Source organism: Paramormyrops kingsleyae, chromosome 8 (assembly GCF_048594095.1).
Source record: "Paramormyrops kingsleyae isolate MSU_618 chromosome 8, PKINGS_0.4, whole genome shotgun sequence".
NCBI classification, from domain to species: domain Eukaryota; kingdom Metazoa; phylum Chordata; class Actinopteri; order Osteoglossiformes; family Mormyridae; genus Paramormyrops; species Paramormyrops kingsleyae.
Genome location: NC_132804.1, coordinates 12,366,752 through 12,376,133, shown reverse-complemented (window position 1 = coordinate 12,376,133; position 9,382 = coordinate 12,366,752). Strand labels below are relative to the sequence as shown.

The 9,382-nt window shown below is 42.4% G+C and overlaps 1 protein-coding gene across 1 annotated transcript; it reads right to left on the bottom strand.

The window, feature by feature from the left end:
- Positions 1 to 914: 914 nt before the first annotated feature.
- Positions 915 to 6,626, bottom strand: cstf1 (cleavage stimulation factor, 3' pre-RNA, subunit 1). Its single transcript, XM_023837315.2, has 6 exons — positions 6,517 to 6,626; positions 5,915 to 6,092; positions 5,523 to 5,800; positions 5,211 to 5,408; positions 4,339 to 4,729; positions 915 to 1,694 (listed from the first exon to the last, which is right to left on the bottom strand). The coding sequence occupies exons 2-6, from the start codon at positions 6,081 to 6,083 to the stop codon at positions 1,435 to 1,437; spliced, it is 1,296 nt and encodes a 431-aa protein (XP_023693083.1). The 5' UTR covers positions 6,084 to 6,092; positions 6,517 to 6,626; the 3' UTR covers positions 915 to 1,434.
- Between the last annotated feature and the right edge of the window lie 2,756 nt (positions 6,627 to 9,382).

Below are 9,382 nucleotides of genomic sequence, written 5' to 3'. Positions count from 1 at the left end.
GCACAATGGTTTGCGCAGACAGCAAACCAGACACGATACTGTGATGCTCACAGACCGCTCACTTTTCTCAGTATTATGCACACATCTGAGGAAGAAACCTCATTCGAGCCTCAGCTAACAAGGCGGGGGTGGGGGGCAGAGCTAAGAGAATTAGAGGCACACACATCTTAATGCTAGCAACCACGGATCAAACTGGATTTAAGGAAGCACTTCTTTACACAGCGTGTAGTCAGAGTATGGAATAGTCTTCCTGATAACATAGTGCAAGCTGAATCCTTGGGTTCCTTTAAATCAGAGCTAGATAAGATTTTAACAACTCTGAGCTATTAGTTAAGTTCTCCCCAAGCGAGCTCGATGGGCCGAATGGCCTCCTCTCGTTTGTATAGTTCTTATTTTCTTATGTTCTATCGGTGTCATTTGGAAAGAGTGAGAACCAGGTCTTCCGACCAACTTCCACAACCTCATTAGTCATGCAAGTTTTTCCATTATAGTGAATAACCAGAACCACAAATGACATGAGGTAATTTTTCTTGTGATGCTCTACAATGCATCTTAGTATTGCTATGATTATTATTATTATTTATTTATTACTTTCTAACTCTGCATATATACTCTGTGTTTTATGGACTAATGGCTCTAACATGCAGCTCACTGACAGAACGTCTCTCAGGCAGAGTGGGTTGATGTCAGCGCCGTTCCAACAAATTGCACCGGAGACAAACCAGCATTTCCATTTGGCAAAGTTATGAGTTTCGATCCTTAAATGATTCCATAAAAATTAGCTACATGATATATAATATTTTTCTTATATCAGGATGTGGCATAAACCAGAGTTTCAAAGGTTTCGTGAAAAACTTTATGGAGTTTTTTTTCCCTTTAAATATTATCCGGTATTGAACAAACATCTTCGTTTTACGGTTATAAGCTGATCAGTTTTAGGAAAGACAAATTTTTACATGAATATGGTTTAATGGAAAAAAAACATCACAGTGACCAGTAATTACAGCTTAAAAAAAAAAAAAAAACCACCAGATGAAAATTAGTTTTAGATTTTCATCAGCAACAAAAACCAAGAAAGACCTTTTGCATCATTTGAGTGAAATTCAGATCTTGCAGATTGATGTCATGACCTAAATATTCTCGGTCTACTTTAAGAGCGACAACCCACTGAAAACAGCAAAATGGTGCCATCCAGCAGTGGCACCTAAGCTAATGTCATTCAGTGACTAAACAATAATTCTAAACGACGTTGGGCAATTAAAACGGTTTCTTTGTCAACTCTCTCGAGATGAAACTTAAACTGACGTTTAATCTTGTACTATCTTCATTATCTTCATCGTGCGAACCGCCCAGGCTCTGTTGTTGATGCATCTACATCACGATGCTTGGATAGGGGGATGGTCTGTGGGGAAGGGTTCTATTTCTGGCCTCCCTTTAGTCTGTAGTTGTGCGTCGGTACCAGAATCGAGCCCTGAAGTCGTCGCTGCAGGTCATAAAGCCGGGGTTGGTCGGCGAGTGCACAATGCAGCGCACAATGTTGTTGTGACCCAGAGACAGCAGGTTCTTCCTCTCGGCGGAGCGGGAGTCCCAGCAGCACAGGCTGATGGTACGCTCGTCCGGGAGCAGAACGTAGTCCTCCGTGTGGTTGAACACCGCCTGCGTACGGTGCATCTGCCGGCCGCTCAGACCCGCGCCTGGGTGGAACAAGGTGGGGGGGGGGGGATCTCATTACAGCCACGGCTAACGAGACTGGGGGCAGCATTTATAGAAGCTACAGCAAGGAGGAGTTTTCGTGTTTTCATGATGGAGTACTTGCCTGTAAGTCAGGTTCAGCATCTGCATCCTCCCCGATTAAAAGTAACCTTAGAATTTCCCCACCCAGACCACCCATATAAAAATATAAAGCCCACCTTGCAGGGAAATTCATCACTAAAGAGACACCACTGCTGTAACTATAATAAACTCTACCAGGCCTAAAGGCCGATTTACACGGCATGACCGTGCACCCTGTGCCGTAGCCGGGCGTGCACTTCCCCAGAAATGTAACCACACGTCACAGCGTCACCAACCACAATAACTCACTGCTCCGCTTGGCAGCATTTGTTTTTTTTTATGGGAGTGAGGAAAGCGTACATCCCAGGTGTATTTATATCGCTGATTGAAAGTGAAGCGCTGTTTGTGTCTAGCATTAAATAACCCACCCTGTGCATCGCAGCAACAGGTCTACAAACCGCAGGATGACACTTACCTTCGTTAAGTACAAATATCTTAAGCCTAAAAAAAAAAGTTCAAGTACTTTAGACTTATTACACTTTAGAAAAGAAAATATGTGGAAAGACAAATACAACATCCAAAACTATGTATCACCTAGATTTTTTGGCAGTGTAATTGCTGAGTGACAGACACACCAGCACACAATTACAAATGCTCACCACAGCATAGGCCACTTGTGTAGGTGCGACACAGAAGCACAAATCAGGCTTTTGGTTACAATATAAAACAACTTGAAGTAATGGTGTAAGGTTCTGAAACTGAGATCGAAACCTCAACACGTTCAGTATCTCATGTCGTGGTTCCGAAAGACAGAGCAGTGACAACCCCGCCCCCAAGCCCCAAAAATGAGTGATCATGTCTGTGGTAAAAGATAGGCTAGTTTCATTAGCTCTTGCAGACCTTTTAAACCACACACAACATGTGGGTCCTGGAGAGCTACAGTAACACTTAAAAGTACTACAAAATAAAATACATGAAACAAATAAAGATCTTCTGAGTAAACTACGAAGGCTACAAAGACTAAAATGGGTGAATTTCAAATAGCATTTATTATTCACGACTGATATCTTACTGATGTTGAGAAACTATAAGACCCAAACTGATCTAAAACTGGCAGATCAGAACTTTTAAAAACCATTCAAAATCAATATAAGAACTATAAGATCTAAAACTGTGAAATGTCTGTCTCAGTGTGTCAGCTTAGCCACTTCAAAACCACCCAATACATCAGCCTATTTTTTTTTTTTTGACCCAACCACTAACATACCCTGTTTGACTATCAACACCTCACTGACTTTTTCACTAACTGAACTGAGTAAGTTAGCTAGATGGTGGTGAAATGTAACAAATACATGGAATGGCTGTGGTGCCCCTGAGGAGAGGTTTGGGAAATGAAGCGAGGTTCATCTAGCCATCCAGAAGGAAGTCAGTGACTTTTGGGAAAACAGGAGATATTCTTAGTTTTTATTGCGATACTCATAGTTTCCATATGGTCTAATGTTAAATAGTGTTTTTGCTCTGAGCATATATACATTTACTAACCAGATAAATAGCTTTGAGCATTTCCTTTGACTGCCTAACACAACTGCACAGTACTATACGTGTACATATACTGTTTGTGGACTTGAAAACCATCATCCCTGATTGGGTAGGCCTGCTGAACATATCTAAATCAATTTGCCATTAGATAAACGATTTCTTGACAAATACGAGACAGAATGTTCCGTCGGGTCAGATGCCTCCTTCCTGTACTCGTCAGCACCATCAGAAACTCAAGATATGTGCTTTCTCACCTTATTCTATTCTCTGCACACTCATAACTATACCTCAAAGGACTCATCTATGAAACTTCTCACATTTGCAGATGACACCACCCTGGTAGGCTTTATCACCAAAGATGACAAGTGGGTCTACAGGGAGCAAGAGATGTAGCCTCTGTAGGTGCAAACAAGTCATCTTCTCCCACACTAACTCGATACTAAACAGCTACTAATCCACAACTTGCACTTTACCAGAACCTCACACGCTATCCCACTGTACATAACATATCTTGATACCAGGAGTGTAAAGATGCATCAAGATGAATCGATTACTAATGTGGGGATACAGCATCGATCTGTAATGCCAGAATCAGCTATAATCGATTTTTGGGGGCAAAATCCTCCTTAAAGATACTCCTACCGTGGGGCTGCGCTCTCATACTCGCGTGCTGCTGCAGGCAGACACACAAAAATAGCAGCACCAGCAAGCGAATTTCCTCTCCGTTCCTTGCGGAGTGATTTCATTGGTGGATCCTCAGTAAGACCCTTAACTCTGATTACTTAAAGGACGTTGGCTCACCCTGCTCTATGATCCTGACTTGTACTTTGCTTTGTACAAAAGATTATTAAATGTAATATCATTACCACCCACAGAGAATGCTCACCTCTAATGTGTTTGGCAACTAACAGTGACTTTGATCCTCAAGCCGTACGCTCACCTTCACCTATCGTATGATGGGTCTACATGTCATGTTGAAAGTGGTTGAAGGACAAGCGTGGCGGAGAGGAATGCAGCTTGCCTCACCTGTGTATTTGACCAGCGTGCGGCCAGTAGAGATCTCCCACAGCTTTGCCACCGAGTCTTTTCCGCTGGACAGGATGTATTTGGAGTTCTTGGAGAACACGGCAGAGCAGACCTCGGCGCCGTCGTGGGCCTTATCGAACGTGGCGACGCAGCGGTTGGACACGCCGTCCCACAGCTTGATGCTGCCGTCCTTGCTGCAGGTGACGTAGCTGTTGGCGCTGGAGTTGTAGCTGACGCCCGAGATGGTGTCCGTGTGCTGGTCCCGGGGGTTGGACGACACGTAGCACTGGAAGGTGTTGACGTCGTAGAGCCGCAGGGTCGGGTGCTGCGTCCCTACCAGGAGGAAGTCCCCCGACGGGTGGAAGGAGATGGAACGCAGCATTTCTGCTTCCTAGCAGGGAAGAGTAACATTAATGACTCACCATATTAAAATGCTAGAAGTACCACGCTGTTTAAGAAGCTGCATTGCACCACTGGGAGGTTTAAGTCTTGGGGGGGGGGAAAGATATGTGATTTAAATTGAGGTTGAATTCATGTGGGCAAGAAGAACTTGCATGTTCTCCTTCTGCTGCTTGGGATTCCTGCCAGTACATGCTGATACATGTACCAATTGCCCAATTGACTGTGTGTGCAAAGATGTGCGCACTGTGACACCCCACCCTGGGTGTTCTGCTGCCTAGTGCCCTATGCTGCCTGGAATGGACTCCAGCAATAACACCCCCCCCCAACACACTCAAACTGGGATGGATGAATTTTCCCTGAAAACTATGGTGTATGAAGCACCTGCATAGCTGGGTATCCTGCATGGAATTTGCACGTAAATAATGATAGTTCACATCCACCTGACATCTGCACCTATGTTGCTCACCAACCTGAATGTGCTTGAAAGCTCTCTTTGCAGATGGCTTGGAGTAATCAAACAGTTTGAGGGTATAATCCCGTGACCCCGAAGCTAGGATCTGCTCTGTCGGATGAAACGCCAGACAAGTGACCTCATCCACGTGATCGTAGAGTGTCCGGATCACCGGGTGGTTCTCCATGTTCTGCTGGGCAGTCTCATTCATCATCACCTATCGGGAAGCACAGCATCCATTCCGTTTGTGTTTGCACAAGTTCCGCACTTTTTTTTAAAAGCCATACAGAATAACAAGCAGGGTTCTGCGCCAGGAGGTCACGGGGCTCACCTCAATGGGCATGGCGCTCTTGGCGAGCATGCGCTCCGTGTCCAGGATCTTGATGGAAGCGTCGGCGGAGCCTGTGGCTATGAGCTGGCCATCCCGGCTGTACGTGGCTACCCGGCACGGCCCCTTGTGCGATGTCACATAGCAGGTCTCGTACTCCGAAGCCTCCGGCGACATGGTCTGGACATCAGCGTCGAACTCCAGATCAATACCAGTTCCTGGCGCCACCGTGTCCGAGCGCCCAATGGCATACTGCACGGCACTGTCATCGTTCTCCATCCCTGCCATCAACACACAGGAGGCAAAAAAATTTTTTTTTTGCTGACACATGAATAGATGGTGGCTTATTCGCTTTTAATGCCCAGCATCACGGATCCAGAACATAACGAGCTTACCCATCTTGGCGAGCTGCATGAGCTGCTCAGACGGCGACACCACGCTCTGCGGCTTCACCTCGTTAATCAGGTTGTTCGCGATGTTGGTGTAGCCGTCATACAGAAGCTGGCTGATGATCAGCTTGTACAGATGCTGTCGGTCTCTTAGCGTGGGTTTGGGGCGGTACATTATTTTTACCTTGGGTAATATAAATGTATAACTTGTGTGAAAAACTTTAGTTGCTCCACATAATTACGTTTCTCTAAAAAGTAATAACATGGTTATCTTACAGAAGTTGGTTAGCTATTATTCTGACAGTATCAACTTTGATAATGATAGTAGATCTGAAAATGAATTTCAAACACAGTTCTTGCACAATTTTAATTCAAATTTGTTGTTATGAAATAAGAAACATTTACAGAATTTTTAACAAACTGTGGTGAGACTTGACCAGATTCAAGTACAGCTATGTTAGCCACATGATTACATTTTATTACATAAATGTTCGCTTAAACATATCTAGCAGGATAACTTGCAAAAACATATTATACGCTCTAAATTACAAAAGTGAAATGTTTCAATCTGCGAGTTAAGGCATCAAATATTTTATTACAATACTCACCTGGGCAGCTAAGAGTTTATTGAGAAACAAACTTGCTAACTAGCTACTGTTTCCACGCTTTCTGCGTCCATACGTACGGGTAAGTTTCTACGTCATGACGTTGTTCAATGCGCATGCGTATATAACCAAAACTTGCATGAAATTTGGCCATTCGTTTACGGTCTCATTGGCTGAATAAGAATCAGGGTATTTTCTCCATTTCTCTCCGTAGCCATTGTGTATGAATGAAGAAATCTGATCTTGGAACGGCGAGTGACAATACGCTGCCAGTTACCAACATCAAATTTGAAAAATATATTCAGTAGTATTATTATTAAAACTTATTATCCAGTGGTCTTGATCTGTAAAAATGTTGATATAATTACAGCAAGTTCCAAAAGCAGACGAATTCATAAACTCTTGTCTTTAAGCGCTTTGTATGGATTTAACCTACGCTTTTCGGGTTGTAACAGGAGAAATTCACAAGAGGGCGATAAAATACTGTGACGCTCACGTCAGGAAGTTAAATATGTCGGACGTTCGTTCATGTTTACGTTATGGAATCGGAGTTTCTTCTTTTTTGTATTTAAAGTCGCATTGTTCTGTTTATTTTAAGATGGATTAACCCCACTTGTTTGATGGACAAATTAAATTGTGATTTATTATCTATTTGCATAAGTTCGAGTACAGGTGCAATGGATTGCTATTGCTTCCTTTCACGTATCCCATCTTGCTATCCATCGGTACACACGTACTTTTGAGAGCGAAGTTTGGGGTCTGAGCACAAGGTCAGACCATTTCTGAGGCGCCCCGGGAGCAAATACATATATCTGTACATGGCAGTCTGAAGCAGAGCAGACATACTCACACTATCAAACACTATAATTGTTTTTAAATTCTTTTTTGTACTGTTAATTTCTTGTTAAGCATTTTGTTCTTGTTTTTCCCCACTGGCTGCGCCGCTAAAACTGTGTGATAAATACTGGAAACAGCAGATCAAAGTGGTGCCTTCTAGCAAAATCAAAGTCTGATATGCAGCAGGTGGTGGTGGGGTTGTGTAGTGTTGGCGGGTGTATGTTGTGAGTAGGTGTGCTGTGTAGGGGGAACTGGGGGCTGTTATGTGTGAAGAGCAGGCCAAGAACAGAACAACAAATGGCTTAGTTGTATCAGCGGGTGGTACATTAAAATGTTTGGACCACGAAACTATATTGCCCAGACAAGCAGGTGAAAATCAGTTAATTTAAGATTAAATTGATTGCCCTACACATTAATGATGTCACATCTCATTCCTGAGACGTACTTCACAAATTTCCTCAATTAGGCTTAATGTAGTTTATTATTTTTGGTCAAGGCCTGGAATACGTAAGACCCAAAAAGAGAAACTAATCAAACAAAACATTGCAACAATTATTTGAAAATTAAGACTTTTTTTTTTACAATAATTGGATTTCTGCACAGTTAATAATGGTAAATTATGTAGATTAATCTGATTCTGAAGTAGATGTCACCCATTGAAGTTCAGGATTGGTTCCATTGTTGAAGGTGGACTATACCAATGCACTAGCAATGTTATTTTAGGTACTAAACTCTTAAGCTTGTGCGAGTATGTAACGAAGGTCTACCTACAGAGAAACAGGGCATAGCGGCCTAAATTCCATAAATATATAAAAAAGGGCCAATCATTAAACAAGCCTAAGAACACAGAAAAGGACCTAAGTCTGTTATGATGAGGATATTGGCAGGTACAGAACTTCTCATGGTAAATGAAGATAACTTGTCCACACTATCTGAGCATTCATCCTGGTGAATGCAGCCAAAATGGCCTGCTAGTTCATTTGGAGAAGACTGCTGTTTAACATAGAGTGAAAACACTTTCACTTTAGATATAAAGAGGGAGACTGTAAAATCATTATTTTATTTGAGGGAACAAATGTACATGGTTGTAAAAGATGATTTATATAAAATTTAAGACAGGAAAGAATGGAGTTTTTTAAGCAAACAGGATTGTGAACAGACATGATGGCAGAATTTTGCATTAAAAACACTATTTTTGATCCATTCTTTCAAAATGGCAGATCTCTTGTGCGCAATATGTTTTCCATTTAAGAGAGTGTAAAAATTCAGGAAGAATTTGTAAAATAATTTTAATAGATCTGAATCATGCTTTTGCAATAAATATCCAATAAAATTTTCTAGAAATATACTATAACGTAGTTCTTCTCTAGTGCATATTTTGTATCTATTTTGCTTCTAAAAGAACAATACTCTAAGTCTCCGTTTCAATACCTTTAACAGATCACTGTCTCCATAACTGCACTTGCCTTGTTATTTTGATTTGATTAGTGCCTTCGAGTCTGTGCTGCTATCTGCTAGCCATTTGTGAAGATTATTCAAAACTATTACAAAGTTGGGGGGGGGAAAAACAGTGCCTGCTCATTCTGCCCATGCTCTCCTAATGCGAAAACACCCACCCACGCAAAAGTGCACTCAATGTTCTCACTTCCTTCACGTGGCTCCTCAAACTGGTCCCACTGCTGTGATCAATAACAGCAACCTGCTCGCTGTGTGGCTTTAGTTTCTGCTAACCTCCACATGCCCTTTTAGCACCATGACCTCCTGGATAATGCTAGCCTCAGATATCAACTTCACACGGAGCATTTGCCAAAATTCATTAGGATATTCCATACAAGGCCTGTGGTTGCCATGCCAACACAAACCTTGGTTCCTCCAGAGGAATAGCCTCCAGTTGCCTTGGAAACCAAAGAGTCTGAACAGAGTCCCAGTGAAAATTATATGATAACAAATTGTTGACTGGCCTGTTGACTAATGTTTGGCATTATTTTGTAGGGAGGTGGAATAATTTGCACCTTGACATGAAGGCAACACA

What these genes read in the sequence shown, in the direction of transcription:
- cstf1 (XM_023837315.2), bottom strand. Translation starts at nt 6,083, where the DNA reads ATGTACCGCCCCAAACCCACGCTAAGAGACCGACAGCATCTGTACAAG. An exon ending in AGAGCGCCATGCCCATTGAG is followed by an intron (nt 5,409 to 5,522) that starts GTGAGCCCCGTG and finishes GCTTCCCGATAG; the next exon opens with GTGATGATGAATGAGACTGC. An exon ending in CACGCTGGTCAAATACACAG is followed by an intron (nt 1,695 to 4,338) that starts GTGAGGCAAGCT and finishes TGTTCCACCCAG; the next exon opens with GCGCGGGTCTGAGCGGCCGG.